Source organism: Balaenoptera borealis, assembly GCF_965194805.1.
Source record: "Balaenoptera borealis genome assembly, chromosome: 3".
NCBI classification, from domain to species: domain Eukaryota; kingdom Metazoa; phylum Chordata; class Mammalia; order Artiodactyla; family Balaenopteridae; genus Balaenoptera; species Balaenoptera borealis.
Window position 1 is genome coordinate 87,475,690 of NC_138866.1, and position 27,992 is coordinate 87,503,681.

Sequence of the window (27,992 nt, forward strand, 5' to 3'; positions counted from 1 at the left end):
CGCAGGTCATACCCAGGAGGGCATCTCCCGCCCGCGGTCCCGGGCGCTCCGGGGAAGGTGACTGCGGTGGCGTGTGCCCCAGCGCCGCCACGTTTTTGAGGGAAGGGGAATTCTAGCTTTGGCCCCCCTGCGCCTCCGTTCTTAACCTGAGGCTAAAATGAGCCTGTGAGGTCCTATCCTCCCCCCCAACGACGGTTTGGAGAGACTGGATTCTCTGGGAACTGGGAATGTTGGGTGGCCTAGTTTGCCTGGGCCTAAGGGCTCTCTCTGGAGCTCCTCCTGGTACCAGCACATCATGCCAGAAAGGGAACTTTGGGCATTTAGAGTCCGGGCTTTCCCCTTCAGCCCTCCCTTGGGACCAAGTTGGACTACCTGTGGAGCTGACTCATCTTTTCCCGAGCCCAGGGTCACCACACTAGGACTTTGGGCCTGGAAAGCAACCATGTGGGGAAAGAAACAGGCAACCTGTGTTCTCTCCTGGTTCTAGCACATCCTGGGGGCTTCACTGCCCTGTCATGAGGCTGTGCTTTCCTTTCAAGGTTGTTGGGAAGTTACGGAACCAGCGATGCTGCGTAAATGGTTGTGGCTACCCACCCAAAAGGAGTGGTTATGAAGCATGTCCACCTTCCCCTTCAGTTTCTCTCCACAGCCTGGCCTGAGAGCTCACCGCATGCTTTTACTGGTTGAGTGGTACACCTGGCTGGGGCCCAGACTCCTGAAGACGTAGTGGTGGGGGGAAGGGGCAAGACATCCTGGATCAGGGAAGGACCACTGTGGCCACTTCAGCATGTCCAGCCTTTTGCCTTTAACCAGCCACAGCCCTTCACTGGGGTGGTGTGAGTGGAATGCTGAGCTTTTGAATTATGCTGGGCCTACATTTTTTTCATTTGTTTAATGGGAGATGGCAAGTCAGGGAGGAGATCATCCTCTGGGTTCCCTCCTCTGTGACTAGACAACCTATCCAGGAGCCCTGAGGGTTTGGCTAGAGATGAGGCTTTCCCTGAGCTCCTACCTTCCTCTACTAGATAGTTCCCCAGCCCCAACCCACCCCCTTCTCCATATCGCCTTTAGGAGGTCTTCACTGGCCTTAGGCACTCCTTGCGCCACTCAGGAGTCCCAGCCTGAGTCCCCTGCTGCCTCTGTTTCCCTGTCATCCCTAGGTGATTTGTTGGCCTGGGAGAGACAGCAGGAAGCCAGCCCCAAACACATGAGCACCGGGGGCTGCATCCTTTCTGAGTCTGCCCAGAGAAGCCAAGCTCCAGCCTACCCTCTCTATATCACATTTACATAACATCTGTCACTTTTCTTGCTTGGAATTCAACCTCATTCTCACATTTGATTCTGGCAACCAGGCTAGGAGGTAGACAGTTCAGGCATGTGTACTCCCATAGCCAGAAGAGGAAACCAAGGTCCAGAGCAGATAAGTGACCTGCCTATGATCACACTAGTGGACTGGCAACCGCACAGTATCCTGGCCTCAACCCAGTGTTCTGGCCCCCAAGCAAGACTCTGTCCAAGGAACACACACACACACACACACACACACACACACACACATACACACACACACACACACACACACACACACACACACGGCAGGAAGCTGAGTCAAAGCAAGGTTTCCAATTAACCTGAGAAAGTTAAGTCCAGGAAGGCAGAGATTTCTGTCTGCTTTGTTTATCACTTAATCTCAAGTGCCTAGGTCAGTACCCGCTATGTAGTGGGTGCTTATCAAGTGTTTGTTGAATGAATGAAAGATTCTTGGGAGAGAGTCAGTCTCCTGCCATTTGCAACACACTCTGGTCTTGGCCCAGCCCCGGGCCTTGATTCATAGGGGCCTCAAGAGGCCCTGACTCTCCTGAACTGCTGGAGCTCATTCTCTCCGTCCTTTGTCTTTTTTCTAGGGTCTCCATTTTAGGGTGTTCTAACAACTGAGCCCTATTAACATTTTCATCATGGGCTTCCGCTTGGCTCTGGCATGGACACTCCTGGTTGGGCCATGGGTGCCCATGGGTGAGTACAGATTGGAGGAGAAGTACAGCTAGGAGCAGAGGAACCCAGCATCCTCTGGGGTCCTCCAAGGACAGAAGCTGTGTCATATTCACCTCTGTATCCCTAGTCCCTAGCTAACCCAGCACACTGCACATGGTAGCTGCTCATTTCAAGCTTCTTGACTAGATGAATGGATAATAGAATGAAACATTTCCCCAAATACACAGACTTAGGGAGCCTTCATCTGCTGTGTCAGCACTTCCTATTTTATTCCTTACAATCTGGGGGCCCTTTCTCTCTCTTCTGTCTTCTCTCTTTCTTCACGCAGTAAGGACCCCAGACACCCCATAGAGGAAAAGACTGATTAGACACACAGAACAATAAAGGATCTTGGTATCGGACTGGACCCAAAGCTAAAGGGAAGTCACCAGTGTTTTAACACAATATGATAAAAACAAAAACAAAAATCAATAAGATACGGGAGTTTCCTGGTTGCCTAGTGGTTAGAATTCTGGGCTTTCACTGCCTGGCCTGAGTTCAATCCCTGGTCGGGGAACTGATGGCATGGCAAAAAAATAAAATTTAAAAAAAAGAATAATAATATCCATAAGCGTTTGTTACTTCAGCTTTGGACAGTCTCTTATTAGAATCTGAGGCCATTCTCTGTAGTCTGGGTCTCCGAGGAGAAAAGTGAGCTTAAGGTGCCACAAATTAGGTTTAAAAGAGCAAGTCTCTGATCATCAGGGGTGGGGGATGCACGAGGAGAAAGCAGAGAGAATCTGTGGTGTGATCGGTCTTGGCTGGAGGCGATAGCATGGCGAGGCGGCCCGTGCAGCTTCTCCCTTGCCAAAGCCGCTCACATTCCCATTCCTCCCAGTCCTCTCCTTGCCTTGGCCTTGGATTTTCCTTTTTTTTTCCCCAGCTCTTGCCTCTTATTCCCAGAGGTATTCTCTCCCATAGGCGGCCTCCTTGTTCTGCCACCGGTTCATCTTATTTTAGAGATCACATATATGTGGCTGCCCTAGTTCCTGCCCCAAGTCCTGGATCCTTAGTTGAGTTCTTTGCTCAAACATCAGGGCCTGAGTCATCTTCCCTCTCAGATCCCCTGGCGAGTGTGTGTATGATGTGTGCTGACGTGCATGCTCCCAGGGCATGGGGCAGGAAAGTAGCTCTGAGATCCTGTCCTTGGTCTGAGTAGAGAGACAACCGGAGGAATGGGTCTCCCTCTGGCTGATGAGAGTCCTTTTCTTTTCTCTGTTCTCTGAGGTGAGCAGAGAGGGAGCCTAAGCCCTGTAGCCTCCTAGTTTGGGGGAAGGACTCTGGCTGGTCATCTGATCTACTGACCAGAAGGATCCTTGCTCCACTTCTGATTCTAGACCCTTCCTTCTGTCCCTACTGCCTGAGTTCTTTCCTCAACAGCTGAGTGCTTCCTCCTAGACCCTAGTTTTTGGAGAATAAAATAGGGTCAATAGAGGAATCATACGGGGAATATGATGCCCCAGAAGAGGAGGCAGCAAGGTTATCCACATGACCAGTCAGTCCCTGATCTCACCCAAGAAACTGGGGAAAAGATTGGGGTAGCAATAGGCCCCAAAGCCACAGCCCCATGGCCCATACCCTTGCTCTGAGAGCGGCTCAACGAGAGAGAGCCAAGCCCCTCTCCATATTTCCCCTGCCCAGGGGTGAGTCACAGAATGATATGTCCTTCACTGGGTGGAAGAGTGGCTGGCTTTTGCACTGTATGATGTTTTAGGGCTGGGAACAGTTTCTGTCCTGTCCCCCAGGGAGTTGGGGTGTGAGGGCAGTAGAAGGCTCCTACATCCCTTGCGCCACCGCCACTGTTCTCTTTCACCCTCCTCTTCCTCTCTGAGGCCATTTATCAGCACACACTGGCTACACCACTTTAGTGCTCCCTGCCGTATTTGTCCAGTGAGCAGCTTAAAGACTGGGCTTGAGTCTGGACGTACTTTGCCCTGGGTAAGCTCCCTCCATACCCTACCTCCTGCACTGTGCTGGGTATCCACTTTCGGCTGCTGGCCTGTCCTCTCATGCACTGACTTGCTCAGCTGCCCCTTCCCTCTGTTCTCACACAGGAGCTCAGAACCCCATTTCATGGGAGGTGCAGCGATTTGATGGGTGGTACAACAACCTCATGGAGCACAGATGGGGCAGCAAAGGTAGGTGAGAGCCAAGTGGAGATGGAGCCCCAGGGTCAGGGAGGTAGCCACCGCTAAGGGGCAAGGGCTGGCAGGTACCAGCAAAGGCTCACCCATTCCTAAGGTTTTAAGATCTGTGGTGTGGAAAGGAGCCCGGCAGAGAGGTCAGGGAGCCCCCTGAGGATTCATCCTTGTCGCTACCCCTCCTACTCTAGGCTCTCGGCTGCAGCGCCTCGTCCCAGCCAGCTATGCAGATGGTGTGTACCAGCCCTTCCGAGAGCCTCACCTGCCCAACCCCCGGGCACTTAGCAACACAGCCATGAGGGGCCCCGCAGGGCAGGCCTCCCTGCGAAACCGCACAGTGCTGGGGGGTCTTCTTCCGTGAGAGCCTCAACCTCTGGGGAAGGGAGGCCAGTGGGGTCAGCTGGACACCTCCGTGTCTGAGGCGGGGAGTCAGGGAGTGAGAGAGAGAGTGATGGAGGGTCTGAGAGAGGGGGTGAGAGATGGAAGAGGAGGCAATGGGGTGGGGTAGGGGTGGGAGCAGGGGGAGAACATCTGCTTGGGGGAGGCATAAATCTGCGCCACCTTGAGCTGTTGATGGGAGTGGGGATAGAGGAGCATGGAAATAATCTGGTAGGTACTCTTGGGGGGGATCTGTTCTCACTCTGCCCCTGTGACTCCTAGGACAGGTTCAGGGCAGGGTTCTGATTCTGGTAAGAGGGCTGGGGGTGGGCCAGCAAAATGGGGGTGCCAGGTGGGCCTGACTGCCGTGACTGTGGGTTGTTGGCTCCCAGCCATAATGCTCAGCTCCTGCTGGCCATCCATGGTGCCCACACTTGCTTTCCAGTGTCCAGCGTCCCACTGAGGCTGGCAGGCCCTCTGGGCAGGCTGCTCCCAGCTGCATGTTGGAGCCGGTGCTGCCAGCCCTATTGCTTAGGCACATTCACTGGGCACCTCTCAGTTACCAAGGAGAAGACCAAACTTACTACGAAAACAGTTTGGACGAAGGCTTGGGAAGGGGTGGGGAGATCAAGGCTTACACTTGCCCATAATGGCTTCTGAGTCTTTTGAAGCTTCAAGGGAAGGGGGTGGGGGGTCTAGATACACGGCTCAGTGGCCCTCAGCTGGCCCTCCCACGCCCTCCCCCATTGCGGGCAGGCTACCACGTGCTCTCGGACCTGGTGAGCGTGGAAAAGCCTGGCTGCCCGGCCGAGTTCCTCAACATCCACATCCCGCCCGGAGACCCCGTGTTCGATCGCGACCAGAGCGGGGACGTGGTGCTGCCCTTCCAGAGGAGCCGCTGGTACCCCGAGACCGGACAGAGCCCCAGCAACCCCCGGGACCTGGTGGGCGGGGCAGGCGGCTGGGGGTGGGGCGGGGGCGGGACCTGAGGCAGCTGAGGAGAGGCTCCCATACCCAGCACACCCGCAACGGCCGCCCGGCCCTTGCCCGCCCTGAGCCGCCTCGGCCACCCGACCCCCAGCTCAGCCTCCCGGTGTCCCCGCAGACCAACGAGGCGACGGGAGCGACGAGCTGCGGAGCTTCTCCGGGGGGCAGCTGGCGTCGGGGCCCGACCGCGCCTTCCCCCGGGACGCGCACGACCCGCTGCGTATGTGGACGGCGCCCGACCCCGCCACGGGACGGCGCGGGCCCCGGGGGCTGTACGGTGAGGCGGCGGGGGCGCGGGCGCGGGCGCGGGCGGGGGACCGGCGAGGTGCGCCCCCCTGGGGCCCACCCGCGCTCAACTCCTCCCCTGCGTCCCCACGGCGCGGGCAGCCTTCGGGGCGGAGCGAGGGAACCGCGAGCCCTTCCTGCAGGCGCTGGGCCTGCTCTGGTTCCGCTACCACAACCTGTGGGCGCAGAGGCTGGCCCGCCAGCACCCGCTCTGGGGGGACGAGGAGCTGTTCCAGCACGCGCGCAAGAGGGTCATCGCCACCTACCAGGTCGGTCGCGCGGCCCTTCCCGCCCCCCGCCCCCGTCCCGGTCCCTGGGAGACTCCGCTGCCCCGCACAGCCCTCCATCCTCGGACAAGCCCACCCAGCAGCACCCCTCCCCAGACAGCTATGTCTAGCGAAAGCCCCTGGGAGTGATAAGGAGGCAAAACGCCACTTGTACCAGAGGTTGTCTCGTGATTGTTATTTAGCTGCCCCTCCCCCCTGCCCTCGTTCCTCGTGGGCAACGGGAACCTCCACCCCTCTCCTGTTTGAGTGTCTCTCCCGTGACTGCCGCTGCCTGCTCCTCGTCTCCCACCTAAGCCTTCCTTGAGCTCAGAGCCCTCGTGGCCTGGCTGCTCCAGCGCTGGCCTCCCATTTCCCCCTCTCTTGACCCTCAGAACATCGCGATGTATGAGTGGCTGCCCAGCTTCCTGCAGCAAGCACCGCCGAATTACACAGGTGAGGGAGTTGAGGGAACACCTGGGCTGAGGGGGGGTTTGGGGAGGGGGAGGGGGTCAGGATCCATAGGACAGAGAAGACAGGTGGGTTCATGTGACGAGAGTGTGTGAGGGTAAAGAGCCTATTTCTCTTCTTACCCCTGTGGACAGAGTACCGCCCTTTCGTGGACCCCGGCATCTCTCCGGAGTTCCTGGCGGCCTCTGAGCAGTTCTTCTCCACCATGGTGCCCCCTGGCGTCTACATGAGGTGAGGGAGGGGCTCAGATGTTTGTGTGTTTGGAGGGGTGGAGGTGTATATTGAGAAAAATCTGCCTCAGGAGCCCTCAGGACAGGCTTATCAATCAGAAGTGTGCCCATTCCCCAGGGAACAGTGAATATGGAGGGAAAGAAGAACAACAGTTGTTTAAAAAGATACATCATTGTGGTTTTTGAGCACCTTAATGTCCACTTTTCTGCATCTGTTTTAGATATTAATCCTCCAATTAAAGACGGGCTAATTGAGGTTCAGAGGGTGAGTCACAAAGCCTGCAGGTCTGAACTTCAGGTGTTGACACTACACTGGGGATATTTTTAGCTATAAGGACAGGAAGTGGGGCTTATAAGCCTTTGGAGGGAATTACAATAAAAATGTGTGAGAGCTGAAGAAAAGTATTGACTCCAAAATAATGAAAAGGAAACTTAAAGATATACATATTAAAAGTATATAAAATAAAGCATGCCAGTCTATTTTTTTACAACTGCATTATGAGTTAAAACAGTTCATGGATTAGATTATTTTTACTCTGGACCAATTTCTGGATATGGCTGATGATGGCCAAGAAATTGTAGTAATTGAGTTATCCATAGACAAGTAATTTCAAAAGAACGATTAATAATCCTTTTTAAAATGTTTTAATTTACATATATAAAAATATATATAAGGAATGTTGCCCACCATCCAGTTCTACAAGGATCAGGTCATTAGCCACTGCAGTCGCCTTCTAACAGTACACCCTGAAAAGGAATTCAGGACAAAAATCAGGATAAGACACTCGGTGCTTTGGGAAAACAAACCCCTTAGATAGTTAGAGACATCTCAGGAAAAAATTTTAATGGACCCAGATTGTTACATCTTCCCATACATAGAAAAACACAAAAACCATTTACTGAGGTATCTGATCCTTGTGACCAGCAGTAACCTTTTACAGAGATGTACGTTTGACTGCACCCATTCCCTAGCCCAAATCCTATATATACTGGGTTCTCCCCCTACCTCTTTGGAGCAGTCCCCTCAGAGCTACTAAGAGGCTGTTTCCTGGCCTATAGTCCTCAGTAAGGTTCCTGAATAAAACTGAAACTCACAACTCTTATGTTGTGCATTTTTTCTTTGAGTTGACAGTTTATCTCTATCTCTTTATCTATTGAGAGAGAGAAGAAGAAGAGAGAGAGAATGAACATGGTAAAATAAGGGATACACTTTTAGACGTTTGGTCTGATGTGGGGAGAGGGGCCTTCCAAAAATTCAGGTTGTTCAGGACCTACCCTGACCACACACCACCTCAAGGAAGCAATAGCCTGGGCCCTTGGCTCTAGCCTTGGAGACCAGAGCTGATGCCTGACATTACGGCTTCATAGCCTCGGTCACCACTGCTCCTTGCGTTTCAGAAATGCCAGCTGCCACTTCCAGGGGGTCATCAATAGGAACTCAAGTGTCTCCAGAGCTCTCCGGGTCTGCAATAGCTACTGGAGCCGAGAGGTCAGGGCTGGGGGCACATATGTGGGTGTGTGTGTGTTGTGGTGTGTGTGTGTGTTTGTGTCTGAGGGTGTGTGGTGAAGGGGGGCAGTAGGACTGAGGCAGCCAGCTGGGATGGGCTGGGGTAGAGGAAGCAGTCTGGGGCACCCCAGCCATCTCCCCTACCAACTGTCTGAGATGACCAGGTAGCTATACACCGTCAAACGTCAGTTCTCCATGCCCCTCAGGGCTGTGTGAGGCACAGCAGGGGCCTGTGCAGATGTGGCTCTACATCTATTACTCCCTTCTAGGTTTTCCTTCTCCCTTGACAACTCTGGGTCCCCTGTAGGCAATGGAGTACCCCAGCCATCCCAGCCCCCAAGGAAACTTCCCAGTTAGACACACCAGGGCAGTGTGTGAATGTGAACGTGTGGGGAGGGCAAGGTGGAGAGAGGAATTCTGAGAGATTACCAGGAATCATCTGTCCAGGCCAGTATGGGTAAAGAGCGTTGACCATTAATTTAAAGCAAAATCAGATAACGTTGTGTAGAGTGTTCATAAAGGGGGAAGGCGGTGGGAGGAAAGAGGGAAGAGGCAAGCATAGAATCAGTCATGGAGCTGAGATGAAAGAGACCTCAGTGTCCTGCTAATACCTTTTGATTATTTTACTTATTTTATTTGATTAATCCCTAAGGCCCTTTTTATTAAGGGCAGGACACTGAGTTCGGAGAGGTCCTGTCACACAGCTGGTTACTAACCGAGCAAGGACCAAGACCTAGATCTAGTGCCTTTGTCAACCATACCGTCGAGTTTCCTAAAACAGAAGCAAAGTTTTCGGTTCCTTGTGCTTGTGGAGACCTGTGTCCTAGCAGCATGAGCTTTGGATGGGGACACTGCGCACCCTGAGTGGGGAATCAAGCTGTAGAGGAGCAATGGCCCCGCAGTTTGGGAGCAAATAGCAGGACTCGGTGGGCCCAGGACATGAACTGTGGGGTTGAGGGAGCCTGGCTGCCCAACCGCTGGCCTCATTAGCCATGCCCCTCTCTTGTCCCCACCCCCAAAGCACCCAAACCTACAAAGAGCTGAAGACGTGGACTCGCTGCTGCTGGGCATGGCCTCCCAGATCGCTGAGCGAGAGGACCATGTGGTGGTTGAGGACGTATGAGGTGAGGCTGAGGCTGTCCCTGCAGGCTGTGTATGCCTGGCCCCTGGGAAGAAGTTCAGCTGGAGCTCCAGAGTTGGGCAGGGAGGGGTGCCGAGGGCTGGGAGCCTGCACCCTCTCGCTGCTGAGAGAGCTTCTGACCTGCTGACCATGGCTCCCTCTGTATGGCTCAGGTCCCCCTGGGGCTGATTGGAGCCTGGGGCATGGGCTAGAGGAGCTCCCTCAGACTTGGTGTCTCATCCCCAGATTTCTGGCCTGGGCCACTGAAGTTTTCCCGCACAGACCACCTGGCCAGTTGCCTGCAGCGGGGCCGGGATGTGGGCCTGCCCTCTTACACGAAGACCAGGGCAACACTGGGCCTGCCTCCAGTTACCAGATGGCAGGACGTCAACCCTGCACTCTTCCGGAGTGATGGCACTGTGAGGAGGGGTCAGGACCCAGAGGGCAGGGTGGGAGGTCCAGGGCACACTGGCTTGAGACACGGAAGATGGACGGCAAAACAAGTGCATCAGAGACAAGCACCTGGTGAGAGGGGCAGGGCTCACCCAGGTCGCTTTTCCCAGTATCACACACCAGGATGGAGGTTACCAGACCACCAGGATTAGGCTTTAGACTCTGTGACTCTGCAGATCCAGCGAATGTTTATTGAGCATCTGTTGCATGCCAGGCACTTAATAGGGTTCATCTCATTTACTCTTCGCAACAACTCCCTAAATGGGTTTAGAAGGTCCTTGACTCAGGAACAAACTGTACTTTCATGCACCAATATTCAAGCTGCTTTTGGGGAGTCAGCTGTCATACCCTGAGCTATCCCCTGGGCAAATGGCATTGCCTGCCAGCCAACAGACCAGTTTTGGCTGCCTTAACATCTTGGCACAGTATTGTTTCTACAAGTGGGTGCCTATTTTATTGTGTTTGCCCTTACTATTTTATAACATTGTTGGAAAGTGGAGAATTAAAGGCTATAAAGAAGTGATATGTACATGAGACTTGTAACCTTTTATAAAATCAATAGGTAGATAGGAATCACCAGCTATGCCAAAGGTAGCAAATCTTTAACTTTGGACTTCCCTGGTGGCGCAGTGGTTGAGAATCCACCTGCCAATGCAGGGGACACAGGTTCGAGCCTTGGTCTGGGAAGATCCCACATGCCACGGAGCAGCTAAGCCGGTGTGCCACAACTACTGAGCCCCCGTGCCACAACTACTAAAGCCTGTGCACCTAGAGCCCGTGCTCTGCAACAAAGAGAAGCCACCACAATGAGAAGCCTGCGCACTGCATCGAAGAGTAGCCCCTGCTCACTGCAAATAGAGAAACCTGCTCGCAGCTACGAAGACCCAACGCGGCCAAAAATAAATAAATAAATTTATTTTAAAAAATATTTTAAAAAAGAATCTTTAACTTCAGTTGGGCCTCATTGGAATTAAGCTGGTCAAGTGTTTATTTATATTGTAGAGAGAGCTTCCCTGGTGGCGCAGTGGTTTAGAATCCGCCTGCCAATGCAGGGGACATGGGTTCGAGCCCTGGTCCAGGAAGATCCCACATGCCACAGAGCAACTAAGCCCGTGTGCCACAACTACTGAGCCTGTGAGCCACAACTACTGAAGCCCACGTGCCTAGAGCCTGTGCTCCACAACAAGAGAAGCCACCGCAATGAGAAGCCTGCGCACCGCATCGAAGAGTAGCCACCACTTGCCGCAACTAGAGAAAGCCTGCGCACAGCAATGAAGACCCAACACAGCCAAAAATATATATATATATATGTATGGGGGAGAAAAGAACTAAAGTAAAGGTCAGGTAGACAACACTGCTCATATACTGTTGAACACTGTCTCTAAAAGGCAATGTATATGCAGGGATTTGATTTTCAAAAACTTTTTTTTAACCTCTAAAGAATAGAAACTTTTTCTAACACATCATTCTACGATTCAACTTTTGTGCTGATTTTGACTCTTCAACTTTCATACCTTTTCAAGAACAAGTAACATAGGGGACTGACAGACTGTTTTATTCCAGCTATATAAAATAAGCAGCTGAATCTGTGAGAGAGTTCTCATAAATGAGTTAACTTACAGAGAGCACTCAGAGCAGTGCCCAGGGCATAATAAGTGATGACTTATTGACTTAAATGATCCCTGTCATTTATTATGATTATCCCTGGGGCTGATCTCTGGGAGCAACCTCTTGGCCGGAGGGCAGGTACCGGGTCTTTGCACTCACTCCTGTCCCTTCTTGGCCCCAGGTGCTGGAGGCCACAGCTGCCCTGTACAACCAGGACCTGTCCCGGCTGGAGCTACTCCCCGGGGGACTCCTGGAGAGCTATGGGGACCCTGGACCCCTCTTCAGCACCATCGTCGTCGATCAGTTTGTGCGACTGCGGGATGGCGACCGCTACTGGTTTGAGAACAGCAGGAATGGGTGAGGCCTGCCTGGGTTCCCACCTCAGACCCTACCTCGGCCTGGGCCGCAGACCCTCTGCCTGTAGACAGCCCCATGGGCCCTTGATTCCCAGCTGGCCCACCTCTCCCTCCCCAAGCTCTCTGGATCTTTCCCTGCGTCTGGGTTCCTGGGCCTGGGAACCTGCATCTCTCTCCCACCTCAACAGCTCCCCACCTCTCCCACCCCCAGGCTGTTCTCTGAAAAAGAGATTGCAGAGATCAGAAACACTTCCCTACAGGATGTTCTAGTAGCTGTCACCAACGTGAACCCTGGTGCCCTGCAGCCCAGCGTCTTTTTCTGGCATGCTGGTGAGTGGCCGGGGGGCCATTTGGCAGGGTTTGGGATCTGGCGCCTCATCCCTCCTCAGCTGTGGGCTCGGTTCAGTGTGGCTGGATAGTAGACTCCAAGGGGGGGGCGTGAGCTATGGTTCTGCCCTTGGGAACTTTGGTTCTGGGCACCAAGGTGGCCACATACAGCTATGTACGGTCCCTTCTGCACAATTCCACCAGGTGCCCAAGCGAGGGCAGGACTGAGACGCAGAGAGACCTGGTGAGGAGGCTCACATTTGGCCAGGATGGTTGTAATATTAGGAGGGCCGAGTGCAGTGAGACTATCCTAAGGATATCTAATCCCACTGCAGTGATGAAGAAAGGAAGGGCTGTGTGTGTGTGTGTGTGTGTGTGTGTGTGTGTGTGTGTGTGTGTGTACATATGTACGTGTGATGGAGAGACAGGTTGAGCTTCATTTTTTATTCCACCTGTTACCCTAGTAGGCAGATGCCACATTCTTGGTACAATGGCAGGGGTAAGAAGCCCCCTCCCCTCTGCTCCCCAGAACTCTTTCTACCACCCTAACCTCCTCAGTGATCCTGTCCTAAAACTTGTGGCCCAGCACCCCTAGGCCTGTAGCTTCCTCTGTCTCCCCAGGAGACCCCTGCCCGCAGCCAAGACAGCTCAGCACAGAGGGCCTGCCAGCCTGTGCTCCCCCCATCATGCGGGCCTATTTTGAAGGCAGTGGATTTGGCTTCGGGGTCACCATCGGGATCCTGTGCTGCTTCCCCCTGGGTAAAAATGATGGGCGGGGGGGGGGGGGGCTGGGTGAGAGGTGTAAGCTGGGTGGTGGGGTTTGAGTGTTTCCAACTATGACAACCAACCAACCATGCAGAGTACTGTTCCTCTGAGCAGATGAAGAAAACATCAGAGCAGGAGGGACATGAGAATTGTCTAACCTGCACGTAAGTCAGCTCCAGGGAGAAATGTCTTCCTGTTCTTCTGGGGTCCCCCGAAGGGCCCAGATTGGTTAGGAGCCATGGGCAATCCACAATCCACAGCAATCTGCAGGAGCCTGGGCCTGGGAAACTGTCAGAGGCAAATCCCTGCTTGAGAACCAGGGCTGGGATGTAGTTGCTGGAGCAAAGGCTTGGGACTTAGTCTTTGCCATGGCTGTGTGTGGGTCGACCTGCAGACTGGCAGAGTGGGTCCAGTCTCTGGCACAAGGACTCTGGCCTCAGTTTTTGGCTGGAAAGGGATCTGAGTGATGGAAGCAGAGGAGGCTGGGCAGGCACCTTAGATGCTACCCAAAGCTTCCCATGGGATGCAAAGCAGCTCCCCCCAAGGGAGCTTCATAATTTGAGACAATTGAATGGGTAACCTAAGAGGTGGGGAAAGCAGGGAGTCTTGCCAAGGAAAGGAGCCTGGGAAAGAAGCCACTGATCTCTCCAGACCCTCACCTTCCTCTGAGCATCCCGCTGCCTCTGCCCTCTCAGTGAGCCTGCTCAGTGCCTGGATTGTTGCCCAGCTCTGGAGGAGATATTTAAAGAGGCTCCAGGGCCAGAGCCGCCAGAGCAGCATGTCTGAGAAGCTCGTGGGGAGCATGAAAGGTAGGCCTGGGGCTGGCCAGGGTGCGGGTGGGGAGGACGTGACTCCAGGCTACATCCCCCACCTCCCTCAGCAGCCTCAGGCAAAGGCCTCCCTTTTCTAGGCCTCCAGGCAGGCCAGGGCAGGCGGGAAGAGCCACAGGGGCATTAGGCAGAAGTTGGACCAGGAGTCCTCCATCCTCCCTAGCTCCTCCTAATGGTCCTAAAAAAAGAGAATGTGACTGACTCGCGGGGAGGAGTCACGGGACCCTGCCTACATTTCACAGGCTTACTGTGATGCACAAATTCCCGAGAACTGCTGCTTTGTGGTGTCTCACACTGGAATTTCAGGCAACAGAGAAGTCATTAATGAAGGTCTAGAGTCGCACTCATTGAGGATTAGAATCTTGGTTCCACCCCTACGGGCTACTGGACTTTAGGCAAACTTTTTAATCTCTCTAAACCTATTTTTTCTTATCTGTAACATAATAATAATAATAGCACTTACCTCATAGATTTATGAAGGTTAAATAAAGCAGTTCATGCAAAGCACCTGGTACAGTGTGGACACATAGTAAACACTCCGGACATGGTAGTTATTACGCTTCTCACAGGCTACAGGCACAGCAGGACTGTCGGGGAGGGGACGACCTTCAGGACCCAAGAATGGACAAGGAGCTTAGAGGTCTTGGTCTTCCTCCAGCCCGGAGCCGGCCCTCTTCCTCCCCGAGGCAGGGGGCCCCAGCTGACCCAGCCCTGTCTCTCTCCAGCCTCAGAATGGCAGGGCCGCAAGGAGCCCTGCCGGCCTGTGCTCGTGCACCTGCAGCCCGGGCAGATCCACGTGGTGGATGGCAGGCTCTCTGTGCTCTGCACCGTCCAGCTGAGGCCCCCGCAGCAGGTCCACCTCATCCTGTCCAGCAACTGCGGGGATGCCGTGCCCTACTGCTCAGGATCTGCAAGGAGTATGACCTGGTACGGCCTAGCCAGCCCCTGGCTCCTTGTCCACGGCCACAGCCATGGAGGCAGCTGAGTGGAGGGGCGGGAGCCCTGGGCCAGGCAGGGTTTCTGGCTTCTAGTCCCCAGCTGTAGTACCAGATAGAGAAACTGGAACACTGTTTTCCTGCTCTGAGCCTGCTGGACGACACGGTCTCCACAGTCCCTTCTTACTCTTGCAGACAGAGTCTGCCTCCTCCCTTTCTAAGGGCGCCCTGGCAGGTCCTAGCCGAGAGTACTTAGAAGAGGCTGGGCCCTCTTTCCTATGCCCTGATTGCAGGATCCAGTGAATTGTTAGGGATTCCGGAGGGGAGCTCAGTCAGGGGCTGATCTTCAGCTCTGACTCTGTCTGGCTCTGGTCCCCTCCATCCTCTGCCCTTCCTGCCTTCCCGTCCCTTCTCCAGTATGGAATAGACAGGGAAGATGGGTTTGCAGACATGCCTTTGAATGCTGCCTCTGCACCTACAAGCACGCCACTTAACCCCACAGAGCCCAGGAGATAACAGTATCTCTTTTGCAAGGGTGCTTTTTCCAGTCCCCCCCGCCTCCTGCCGCCCCGCAACAAAATTCATGTAAAGCTTGTGGCCTCAAGAGGCCTTGATGCATGGTTGCTCTCCCTACTGCCCCCTCCATAGGTTCTGCTATTTGACCTGGGGGAAGAGCGGCAGGTGATGCTGGAAAACCTCCGGGGGGCTCTGAAGGAGAGTGGGCTGAGCTTCCAGGAGTGGGAGCCGTGGGAGCAGGAGCTGATGAGGGCCGCTGTGACGCGGGAGCAGCGGAGCCATCTCCTGGAGACCTCTTTCAGGCACCTTTTCTCCCAGGTGTGTATGTGAGATCGGATCTGTCCATGTGTGTCTGCCTGTGGTGGTGCCCTTACCTGTGTGAGGCCATGGGGTGAGAGCTTAGGCAAGGGCCTTCAGAGCTTAAGGAAGTGCTCACCTCTGCCTGGGAGGTAGGGAAGGCTTCCTGGAGGAAGTGTCCTTTGAGTCTCCATAAAGGGTGAGAATGGAGCTGGTGGGAGTTGAGAGCTACAGACTGGAAGGGGAAAGGTGACCGAGTGACCACCTGCGAGGCCGTCCCCGCACTGACAGCCCACTTGAGGAGTGTGGTATTGAGGAGCCTTTGGGGTCTGAACCCTACTTGGCTTGAGTAACTAGATGCACCTTTCCCCCTTCTAGAGAGCGGGTCCACATTAGCATCTGGTCCTTGGCAGAGAGAGAGCCCAGACTTCCTGTCTCCCAGGGTAACTTCGTTCCAGCCCCTGCTGTTCACCGACGCTCACCGAGAAGTTTCAGTGCAACCGTGGCCACCAGACGGTGCAGCAGTTCAAGCGCTTCGTCGAGAACTACCGGCGCCACATCGGCTGCCTGGCCGTGTTCTACACCATCGCCGGGGTTCTCTTCCTGGAGAGGGCCTACTCTGCGTGACGGCCATGGCGGGACAGGTCTTAACAATTAGCCACAGCCCTGGGGGTGAGGCCTATTGTGAGTGACGGACAGCCCTGGGGGCGGGGCCTCCGGGTGCGGGAGGGGCCTGCTTGAATGGAGACCGAGGGAGGCTTGTTGCCTGCAGTGGTAGCCGCCGGCCAGCGCCTGCGCTGAGCTCACCCGACTGGTCCCTCCGCAGACTACGCCTTTGCGGCTCATCACGTGGGTATCACGGACACCACCCTCGTGGGCATCATCCTGTCGCGGGGCACGGCGGCCAGCGTCTCCTTCACGTTCTCCTACATCCTGCTCACCATGTGCGGCAACCTCGTCACCTTCCTGCGAGAGACCTTCCTCAACCGCTACATGCCCTTCGACGCCGCCGTGGACTTCATTGCCTCATTGCCTCCACTGCCATCGTCCTCGCAGGCAGGGCCTGGGAGTCCCGAAGATTCTCTCCACGTCCTCCCGCCCGCTGCAGCCTCCCCCTCCTCTGAGAGCCCCCTCCTCTCTACCTGCACATAATTTGAGTGTGAGTCTTAGATGTCCTTTCATAGGATGACGGTGGCCCCCGCACTGGTGTGAAGTAAGCCCAGGAGCCCCTCACTGCCTCACGCTCTCAAGGCCACCTTACCAGCCTCCCACTGACAAGTTACTAACACTTCAGAATGAGTGCACATAATGTGTGAGCTCTCCCAGGTTTTATGTTTTAAAACATAATTCTGAGGAATTCTCTGGTGGTCCAGTGGTTAGGACTGGATGCTCTCACTGCCAGGGCCCTGGGCTCTATCCCTACTCGGGGAACTAAGATCCCACAAGCCTCTTGGTGAGCCAAACAAACAAAAACACGTAATTCTATGAGAGAAACCAAAGGAGTGAACTTCTAATGGTATAATTTCAGATGCATGTGGCTGTTTTCATGGATGGTGTGTATATGGGGCAGGGGAGGAACAGGAGGCTTATTAAAGAATAGAAGTCCAGATCCCTAGGGTCCTTTTTCAGGCCCCCAACTCTGGCTGGCTGGAGTCCTAGAGCTTGGGCTGAATGGGTTGAGCACCCCCAGTGGGCTGGCCCCAGGCTCAACCCCACCCTGTCTGGTCTTCCTTAGTCCTACACAGTGCAGGCCATGTGGTGAATGTGTACCTCTTCTCCATCAGCCCACTCAGCATCCTCTCCTGCCTCTTCCCCGGCCTCTTCCATGACAACGGGTGAGTGAGTGTGTGTGTGTGTGTGTGTGTGTGTGTGCGCGTGCGCGCGTGTGTGTGGCCTGGCTCGGGGGTGAAGGGGGTGGAATTCTTTGCAGAAATTCTCTTGGCTCAGAGGAGTGTGTCACCCTCCAAGTTACAGGACAATGACCAGCCTGAGTCCCCAATCCCAAGTCGCAGAAAGGGAGCCTGGTGGCTGGTGTGGGGTGCCCCCTCTGGAGGATCCTTTCTGGAGGTCCCAGACATCTCCTCACAGGATCCGTCCTTGCTTTCCCTAACCCTCAGGTCCGAGTTCCCCCAGAAGTGTTCCTGGTGGTTCTTCCAGACCGTGCGAGGTGAGAGCCCTCTCTGCTCCGTGAATTTCTGGGCCTGGCTCTGAGTTCCAGGCTCTGGGTTCTATCTGCCACAGGCAGCCCAGTGGCTCTCACTCGGCCCTCATAGCCTTCACGGTGAGCCAGGCTCTGCCCTTGCCCTGAGCGCTCTCCCGGGCAGTAGGAGACTGCATTCCAGGCCTTCTCTCAGGAGCTTAGCTGGGCTTCTGCCCCAGTTCTGAACTAGTCCCTCCCTCTGAGGAATGGGAGTGCACCCCTCCACCCCCGACACACACACCTACCATGACAGTGACTTTGAGGAATGCTATGCCCCAGCTGCATAGGGGAGGGGCCAGGCTCTTTGTGGAGCCTGGTGGACACCCCCTCCCCCTCTCCCCCTCTCCCCCTCCATTCTGTAGTCTGTCTTGACAAGCTGTTAAAGGGGCATATTCCTAACTCCCCATAATCACCCATTTTAGAGCTATTAGCTGTGAATCTATTCAAATGCTTCTTAAAGCTATTTATATTTTCACTCTGTTCCCTCCTTGGGGTAACACGTCTTCTACACTCCTTTCTGTGAAACACAGCGTGTTGTTTTTTATTTTTCTTTAAATCCTAAAACGATCGGCTTTGAACTTCAGAGAGTGCTTGCTAACTCCTGCACACTGGGGTTTAGTGGATCAGGCCGCGTTTATGCCCTTCTCTCCATTCAGGACTTTACAGGCTTTGGCTAGATCCCTTCTTAACCTCTACTTTTCCACACTACAGGGCTCTAATCTTCTTCACTTCTGCCTCTCTCCTCCTTGATCACTTGAGGGGCCGTTATCTGGAATGGCTCCAGTACTGCCCTCCTGTGCACCCCTAGCCTGGGATCCCCTTTGAGAGGAGGGATCTCCCACCAGGTCTGGGCCAGATCCAGGGGGGCTCTGGTGATGAGCAGCGACAGTGTGGTCCCACTCACTCACTAACGGTGCCAGTGCTCATGCTTGGTGTTGTGGCCGCCAGGTAGAGTGCAGCTGGAATGCTGGCCAAGCCTTGACTCCCTGACGGCAGGGCCTACAATGTCCAGGGTCCCACCCAGAGGGCTCAGAGCAGCTGCCCTGTACATTCATTCATTCAGCACACATGTCCATAAGGCCCATGGTGTGCCAGGCCCTGCACTAGGCACTCGGGTGCAGTGGTGAACTAGCCTAGCCTGGTCCCTGTTCTTGTGGACCTGAGAGTCAAGAAAGTGACAGACGTAAAACAAGTAATGACACAGGTGCTTGAAAACTAACAATCGTGACAAGGTCCATGAAGGACAAGTAGGGTCTGTTGAGATGAAAGGTACCTGTGATCAGTGGTGTCGGAGAGAGGAAGAGGGAAGGATGCTGGGCTTTCCGACCCCTGCCTGGAGCTGTGGAGTGGAGAGGGGACCCTGGCAGCCTCAGAACAGCCCCCTCTGTGAGGCCCTGCTCCTCTGCCCTTCACCCCATGTTCATTTGCAGGTGTCACGGGGGTCATGCTGTTCCTGCTTCTCGCCATCATGTACATCTTCGCCTCCCACCACTTCCGGCGCCGCAGCTTCCGGGGCTTCTGGCTGACCCACCACCTCTACATCCTGCTCTACGTGCTGGTGAGGGCTTTTGGCTGTGAACCAGGCCAGCGGAGTCTGGGCAGATGTTCCAGGGAGGCAGTGATGCCTGAGACATCAGTTCTCCATCCCCTTAGTTATTTCAAGTGTCCTCTTCACTTCTCCGTATCTCTCTCAAAAGGTGGAGATTATAGTATGGGGCTCTCAGGTAGGCTGACCCAATATGCGGCACTTGGAAGACTGACTCCCTGGCATGGGATTTGTAGTAGCGGGCTTACCAGGCTGATCTGCATTCCTTCCAGACACCCCACATCATTTCTGCCCAGCCAGTCTTTCCCTACTTTGGGTGGTGGTTTGGGCTCTTGGGTGGACTGTCTGCATTCAAGGGAGCGTCACCTTCTTAAAGAGAAACTTACCTTAAATAGGTTCTGCCACTTTTGTTCTGATCCTGTTTTCTGGGGTGTTAGCCACCCCATCCAGCTAGCTAAGTGCCACCTGTAAAGTTAATGAACTCGCTCAAAATGTCTTCATTGGACTGTTGATAAAATGGATTTTTAAGACCCCACCTCTCCCCTTTCCTTCTTAACCTGGGCCCCTGCCTCCCTTCCTTCACATTCCCTCCCTTCTTCTCTCCTGTTCCCTTTTCACCTTTCCCTGGCTTTATCCTCAGCTGCTTCAGCTGGCTATTTCCAGAGATGATTCTGATGTATGCCCCTATGTCATGGCTCTACTTGGCCTGCCTTTCTCACAGACACAGGCATTTCCCCAGAGGGCACCCTGAGGGCCTTGCTGAGAAGTTAAACCAAGTCCCAATGCTCTGATGTCCCCATTGATGATAGCTTGGCTGCCAGCATTCAAGAAGTGCAGAGCCCAGATGGCTGCCTTATCACCTGGCTCCAGGCAGAACTGCACACAGGGGTCTCCTTTGTCCTGAGACAGGGGAGAAAGGTCATCATTGCCTGGGTCAGGCTGGTGCTGGGGTGCAGTCTGTCTTCCCTGGTAGGTAGGAGGATCTGTTTCCATCCTGCTTGAGGCTCAGCACTTCGTGGTTCTGAAGATGACTATCCAGCCTGGGCTTAGGATGCTTCCTAGAACTGATGACATTTGTTTCTCTGGAAATTGTGGCTAATTTATGCCTCCCTCCCAACATTCCTGATAATGGGTAGAGCCCTAGCATCTGGGTTACTGTTTCTGTTAGGGGTGGAAATGATGGTCTTGTTTCTGGTGATAAAGCAGCTTTTTTGAACTAGATGGGAGACCCAGAAGAGTGGCCAGCCTGGTTCCCTGAGACCAAGACCAGTTTCTGATTTATCCCCGGTTGTGGGGATCACTGGGGGATCCAGAAGGGAAGTTAGCAGCTCAGAAAGGTGCAGGCCCCTCTGCTGGGAAGTCCTAGCCCCTGCAGCTTGGGAGCGTCTCATTTGGGGGGAGATCAGAGCCAAAGCACCTGCTGCCTTCCTGTTTATCTCAGGTATGGCCACTTGACCTCTGGCAGAAAGAGAAGTTACAAGTAAATGACCCCAGTGTGGAGCAGACCCTGGGGAAGGGTGTCCAGGCTCCTGATCCAGGCTGTAGAGGGTGGAGTTAGCACAGCAGAAACTGAGCTGGCAGGCTGTTCCCCAGGCTCCTCAGTCAACCATGACCCTGCAGCAGCTTTGTGGTTTAAAGGTAGAGCCAACACCGAGCAAGGTGTATAAACAAAGGAGTATGAAGTCACCTTGACATTGTCCTCAGCCTGGTTGGATTCTCAGAAAGCCTTGGGGGTGGGGGTGGGCTCCATAATGAGAGAGGAACTTGGGAAAACTGGAGCCAATTCAGAGAAGAGCCCAAGGAGGTTTGAGTTAGCTCTGTGGGGAAAGTTTCAAGAATTGGGTAACACTCAGCTGGAGGAATGGAGAGCTGAATGAGGAACCAGAGTTCACTTTAACTGTTATGTGTTGAGGGTCTAGTCTATACTTGCTCTGTGCTAGGCCCAGCAGAGCAGGGGGAGGCTCTAAGCTCTGCCCTCAGGAACTGAGGATTTGCTGCAGAGATAAGTGCCATGCCTGTGAAATGATCAAAATGAACAGATAATACAGGATTAATTGCTGAGCTGAGTGTTCCAGTCAGTCCGTTAGAAGAGCTCATTGAAGGGAGTTTTGTTTGGGCCAAACTGGTTAGAGAAGACTTTGGGGAGAAGGTGGGACTTGCGCTAAGCTTAAGGAGAGATAAGCTAAGGTTTGACAGGGCAGAGTGGAAACTGAAGAGCATTCCAGGTGGAAAGAAGGGCATGAGGGACTTCCCTGGAGGTCCAGTGGTTAGGACTCTGTGCTTTCACTGCCGAGGGCCCAGGTTCAATCCCTGGTTGGGCCGAAAAAAAAAAGAAGGAGAAAGGCATGAACACTGGTGCAGAGGTGGGAATGATGATGGAATATTTGGGGCACAGAGGAGATGGGCCTGGCTATGAATGGCCAACAGGGCAGTCGGTGGTGGCAGGACATGGCGGACCTGTGCAGGCTGCAGCTGCAGCTGAAGGGCTGTGGCTCAGCTGAGAGGCTGCGCCAGGTGGGAGATCATAGAAAGAGAAGAGCAGAGGGTGAGGAAATCAGGCTTGGGCAACACACAGGATTGGGGGTGGGAGAAGGAGCAGAGCCAGTGCGGGAGATAGAAAGTAAACAGCCAGAGAGGGAAAGAGGGAGAACCAGTAGAGCACTGTTGCAGAAGTGGCAAGGCTGGGGTGGTCACTAGAGCCACAGGCTGCCAAGCGTGGGAGCGAATGCAGTCTGAAGGGAGACCTCGGGGTCTGGTCACTTGTGAGCCCTCTGTGAGCAGGTCCTGAGAAGACGTGGAGGCGGGAGCCAGACTGACCATACTCAGGAGCAAGCAAGTGGGAAGAAGGGGGCAAGTCGTGTCTGACCACATTAGACCAGCTTGTTGGGGAAAGGACCGGAGCTGGACAATACCTGTCAGTTATTTCATGGAAAAGGAGGACTGGTTAGGTGTTCTTAGTCTCCAAAGGGATCGGGTAAATTGGGGAAACTCCTTCCATTAACTCAATAATTACTGAGCACCTACCGCGTGCCAGGCAGAAACTGATTGGAGCTGAGAGTGTCGTGGCAAATGAAACGGACGCAGTCCCTACTCCTCCAGTCCAGTGGGAGAACAACAGTAAACATGTCCACGGGTGAAGGAACACAAGTATCGCGGCTGACGACAATGCTGCGAAGGGAGTTAACAGGGAGAAGGGGTAGAGAGGGCTGGGTGAAGGCCTGAGGAGGTGGCGTTTCTGCTGAGACCTGAAAAATGAGATGGATGGGAAGAACTAGGGGAAAGGCATTCCCAGCAGAGGGGGCAGCAGGTGCAAAGTCCTGAAGCAGAAAGGGAGGGGGAAATGCTGGCAGGTAGAGGCCAGAACATTGCAAGGCCTTGTGGTGCAATGGGAAATCATCTAAGGCCTTTTGAGCTGGGAATGACATGATAAAACAAACTTTAAAATGGCTGTCTTGGAGAAAATGGATCACAGTGGGGCAACCCAGTGGGAGACTAAGTAGGAGGCTACTGCGTGAGTGCATGAGTGCAGGTGGCTTGGTCTAGGGTGGTGTCAGGAAGATGCAAATAGTCTCATTAACATAAATGCTTTGGAGGATGGGTTGGGAGAGGTTAAGTTTTGGAGCCTGGAAGGAACATGGCACCTGGTGAGGTGAGAATTGGGAAAGGACGTAGGGGTCAGACCCTGTTGTGAGTGTGGCTTGGATCTCAGCTATACTCTTTGCTCTCTCCAGCTCATCATCCATGGCCTCTTCGCTCTGATCCAGCTACCCCGTTTCCACATCTTCTTCCTGGTCCCAGTACTTATCTATATGGGGGACAAGCTGGTGAGCCTGAGCCGGAAGAAGGTGGAGATCAGTGTGGTGAAGGCGGAGCTGCTGCCTTCAGGTACCAACATAGAGGCTGTCAGGGGAGCAGGCTGGTGGTACTGAGGAAGCTGACAGGCCAGGGGCAGAGCCTGGACCTTGAAATCTCCTGGCCTGGCCCAGTGGAGTTAGCAGGGTCCTTGAGGTGGTAGGGATGAGGGAGCTGGTAAGAGAGGCTCTTTGCCAGGGGACCTGAGCCTCTCTCACAACAGAGGAGGAGCCCAGGCCAGGCTGCTCCTTGTCCTGCTGACCACCAGCCCCAGTGCTGCCCAGCACCCGCTCAGGGTAGACGTGGCCTGAGGGGAGTAATGACCTCTGATCGCGGGAGGCCTCCTCTGTCATATTCCAAAAGCAGAGCTGAGGCTGCAGGTTGGGGAACTCTCTAGGGGTCACATTGTTGCTGGGTTCAGGACAGCAGCCTCCCACCCACCTCCCCTCCTCAGGAGTGACCCACCTTGAGTTCCAGCGGCCCCAAGGCTTTGAGTACAAGTCAGGACAGTGGGTGCGGATCGCCTGCCTGGCTCTGGGGACCAACTAGTGCCACCCCTTCACCCTGACTTCTGCGCCCCACGAGGACACGCTTAGCCTGCACATCTGGGCAGCAGGGCCCTGGACCACCCGCCTCAGGGAGATCTACTCACCCCCGACGGGTGACAGCTGTGCCAAACATCCAAAGGTGCCCAGACCCAGGCCGGACGCACCACATGCTCCCACAGCCCCTTAGCAGGCCTCGGTCCTGCTGCCCCAGACTCCCCACTGTGTTCCTCCCTTCCCCTATCCAGAGACTGATTCTTCCAGATGATGCTATAAGCCCCCCACTACTCCCCACTCCATAAGCCTACCTGCATTTCCCTGCCTCCCATTTCTGGCTTCAGAACTATGGTGGTAGCCGAACTTAACTCAAACCCACTCCCCTCCCTGCAGCTGTACCTCGATGGACCATTTGGAGAGGGCCACCAGGAGTGGCATAAGTTTGAGGTGTCCGTGCTGGTGGGAGGGGGCATTGGGGTCACCCCCTTTGCCTCCATCCTCAAAGACCTGGTCTTCATGTCATCAGTCAGCTGCTAAGTGTTCTGTAGGAAGGTGAGTGTCCCCTCCTCCCACCAGCCCCTGGTCCCCTGCTCCCTATCACTGTGTCCATCTGAACCTGTCTCCTGCCTCTGTCCTTGGCCTCCCTGGTCTGGGAAAGGCTGAGTTGGCCTGACCCCAAGGGAGTCGGGATATTCCTGGACCCTAAGGGACAGAGTTGTTTCACTGATGCCTTCCAGGCTCTTCCCTCAGTTAGGGGGTGCCCCACATAGGATGTGCTTCTGAGAGGCCCTCCAGGCAGCGTTGGAGAGGAAGCCAGCACTTGAAGCACTGTCGGGTCGGGAGAGGGAAGGCCACACTTGGGGTGGGGCACAAGTGAAACTGGCTCTGCTCTCAAGAGGAAGAGGAGGGGAGGCAGCAAGGCAGGGCTGGCGGGCCTGGATGGCTCTAGGAACACAGCCCAGGCCCTGAGGCCCCTCCACACCAGGCCCCTTCGCCTCACCCTGGCCCTGGTGGCAGGCCCCTGCTTGTCTCTCCGGGCCTGGCAGGTGAGTCAGGGCCACAGGAATGCAGCGGGCAGAGGCCCAGCCTGTATGCTGTCAGCACTCAGCGGGTGACAGACAGCTCCCCTGCCCCTCTGTCCGTGCCAGCTCTGTCTCTGCCTCTTAACTCACACAGCCCCGTTTCTCCCCATCAGAAGCTGGAGGTGGGTCCCCCCGGGCAGCTTCCATTCCCCTGGTCTCTCTTTGAGCCCATGCCCATCCACTCCAGGCAGCCAGCTGGGTCTTCCCAGAGGCTGTTCTGTGACATACCCCTTAGCGGGACCCTCTCCCTCTGGGCAGCCTGTAGGTTGGGAGCCTAGCAGCCTGAGCAGGGCCCACTGGAGGGAGTGGAAGGTCAGGCTCCGCAAGAGAAAGCTGCTTCCCACCCCAACAGACCTTCAGCTCACTTGACAGGGTCCTTTCTCATGGCCCTAGGCTATTGCTCACTTCCACTGCTCTGTGCCCTGGGGCAACTCCATCTCCTGCCTCAGAGCACGGCCCTGTGGCCCCATACATTCCACCTGCCCAGGCTATCTGGGGAGAGGCACAAGCTGCTAGAGACCAGAAGAGTTCTATTGGTGTGATGATTCCTGGGGTGTAGGGAGCCTGAGATGAGCTGGGTCCCAAGCTCCAGCCCTGTCCCCAGATCTACTTCGTCTAGGTGACACAGACCCAGCGGCAGTTTGAGTGGCTGGCTGACATCATCCGGGAGGTGGAGGAGAATGACCACCAGGACCTGGTGTCCGTGCACATCTACATCACCCAGCTGGCTGAGAAGTTTGACCTCAGGACCACCATGCTGGTACGTCAGGGCCGGCCAGGCAGGGCAGCTCAGTGGGTATGTGGGTTGACAGGGTAAGGATGGCCAAGGCAGGTGGGTGGACCACCATCTGGACTAGGAGCTGACCCTGGCCCTGCCAGGCTGTTACCTTCCTCCTCTACTCCCTCCCCCAGTACATCTGTGAGTGGCACTTCCAGAAGGTGCTGAACCGGAGTCTGTTCACGGGCTTGGGCTCCATCAGCCACCTTGGCCGACCCCCCTTCGAGCCCTTCTTCAACTCTCTGCAGAAGGTCCACCCACAGGTCAGTTCCCACCCCATATTCAGGTCTTCTTCACCTTTCTTGTTTGGGGTCTGAGCAAAGCTCCCAAACCTGCTCCATAAGGGAAGGAGAATCCATCTCCAGGGAGATTGGTGGGGTAATGGAATGGAAGGAGAGAGGTGTGGGTCACCCTGAGGGGCAAAGGGAGGAAGCAGGCAGCAAGGACTTGCCACCTCTGAAGCCGTGATGCCTTGTCCAGAAGGAAAGGCTTGGTGGTTGGGCTGACCCTCACCATGAACTCAGAGTTATCCTTACCACCAATACTGTCCAGCCCTCACCCTGGACACCAAGCTAACCTTCACCATGAACACTATGCTAGCCACACTCTCAAAGAAACTGGGCTAGCCCTCAATGAGACACTAAACTGTCCTCAACTTGGACATTGATTAGCCTGGCCCCTACTGGAAACACTGATCTTGCACCTGAAGCTAGCAAATGCGTTGGAAGACGGTAAAGGCTGGAGGCACAGAGAGCAAGTCTACCAAAATTGAGTTAGTTTTATAAACACTGAGGCAGCCCTCACCATGCATGGTACGAAGCAAACCTTCATCAGGAACATGGAATGGTCCTCACCAAGGACTCTTGCTGGTCTTTAACATGAACATGGAGCTAGCCCTCCCTCTGAACACTGAGCTAGCCTTCACTTCTTCCTCCAACAGGTCCAGAAGATCGGGGTGTTTAGCTGTGACCCCCCTGGCATGACCAAGAATGTGGAAAAGGCCTGTCAGCTCATCAACAGGCAGGACGGGATTCATTTCTCCCACCATCATGAGAACTTCTAGGCCTCCTGCCCAGGGCCTCTGCCCACTGCCCAGCTGAGCAGAGGTTTGGCCCCATACCTCACCTCTAGCTTTCCTGTTTCTGGCTCCCTCAGCCGTCTCCCCATTTGCGCCTCCCAACCTTGGTCCAGGTGGCCATGGTCAGTCACGTCATGAGGGTTCAGGGACTCCCAGGCCCGGAAGGTCTCAGCCTGGAGAAATGCAAGGCACTGTGTGGGGACTAGAGGTTGGGAGGCAGGAGAGCTATATTATTGCTTTGGGGCAAAGTGACACCTCTTCTTCCAAAATAAGAAAAAAAATCAAAAGACTGGAGCAGACTAATTGTGTGTGTGTGTGTGTGTGTGTGTGTGTGTGTGTGTGTGTGTGTGTGTGTGTGTAGGGGGCTGTGAGCCTAAGGATGAAGTGGGAGCACAGATGCTGGCATCCTAAAACCCCTTCCCCCAAATCTCCTCTCCTCTGAGCTCCCCACTGTCAAAAGGGCTGGCAAATGCCTTAGAGAGGGTAGAGGGTAGACCCACAGAGAGCAATTTACAGGAACCACCTCAGCACCCCACTCTAACAGTACAACTGATCTTTTCTCCCAACTTTTTAAACGTGTGCTGTAGTCAAAACCTGCCCCAGCATGCCTCAGTGCTCCTCAGCTCTTCTCTCCTCTTCCTGCTCTAATAGCCTCTTTTATAAATAAGCCACTTTCCTGCCCTTAGGGTTTCTTTATTCTGCTGCAGGATGGGGTAGGTACTAGCAGAGGAAGCCACTCACGCAGCCAGCTCACTGAGGCTGGGCCACACGTTCTCTCGGAGCTTGCCTGTACCCACTGACTAAGGGAACCCCTCCAAGGCCAAGCGCCCCAGCTAGAGACCCCTTCCCCTGCTCAGGGGCACCTTTCCTGACAGAGGGCCTCTCAGGGCAGCTAGTGTGGGGCTCCTGAGGCCTGGTCAGGAGGGGCAGAGGGAGGTATGAGGGTTTCTGGTGACGGTGGGCTGGGCACAAAGAAGGGAGCAGTGTAGCAAGACACAGCAGGAGTCTACAGGGAGCCAGAGTTCACTGGCTTGCTCCAGGACCTCAGTTACTCCCGGTCCTCTGAGCCATGGGAGGGTGGAGCACCTGTGCCTGTATGAGTCTTCTATGTAGTGAGATGACAGTAAGGAGACTGATGAGCACATCACCTAACCTCTTCGGGCCTCTGTTTTCTCATCTGCAAAATAACTGAATGCCCTCCAAGTCTACTTAAGGATAGGGCAATCTCTATGATGGAATGTTTGAAGCAGGACTCAATTTCAAGTGATCCTTTCCACTGTCCCCACAGAATTCTTGCATTCGTCAGATCACATATCCTCGATTTCGAGAAACTAGCCACCGGATTAGAAAATCCAAATTCCCCTGCTTCACACCACGCTTGGGAGTTGCAGATTTCGGTTCTGGAGGAGCCTCT

The 27,992-nt window shown here is 54.6% G+C and overlaps 1 protein-coding gene across 1 annotated transcript; it reads left to right on the plus strand.

The window, feature by feature from the left end:
- Positions 1 to 5: 5 nt before the first annotated feature.
- On the plus strand, positions 6 to 26,877 carry LOC309625869 (dual oxidase 1-like). Its single transcript, XM_082385918.1, is given in 36 exon segments — positions 6 to 2,013; positions 4,086 to 4,169; positions 4,364 to 4,515; positions 4,517 to 4,529; positions 5,307 to 5,517; positions 5,632 to 5,641; positions 5,643 to 5,814; positions 5,925 to 6,091; positions 6,481 to 6,541; positions 6,691 to 6,787; positions 8,185 to 8,275; positions 9,315 to 9,410; positions 9,653 to 9,832; positions 11,656 to 11,831; positions 12,042 to 12,160; positions 12,779 to 12,916; positions 13,618 to 13,731; positions 14,478 to 14,629; positions 14,632 to 14,679; positions 15,336 to 15,521; positions 15,881 to 15,981; positions 15,983 to 16,119; positions 16,327 to 16,515; positions 16,518 to 16,556; positions 17,236 to 17,335; positions 17,618 to 17,667; positions 19,131 to 19,258; positions 22,978 to 23,131; positions 23,553 to 23,644; positions 23,648 to 23,785; positions 24,034 to 24,174; positions 24,178 to 24,192; positions 25,327 to 25,338; positions 25,342 to 25,482; positions 25,635 to 25,763; positions 26,441 to 26,877. Coding segments are annotated over 36 exon segments (4,014 nt in total). The 5' UTR covers positions 6 to 1,955; the 3' UTR covers positions 26,564 to 26,877.
- The last annotated feature ends 1,115 nt before the right edge of the window (positions 26,878 to 27,992 follow it).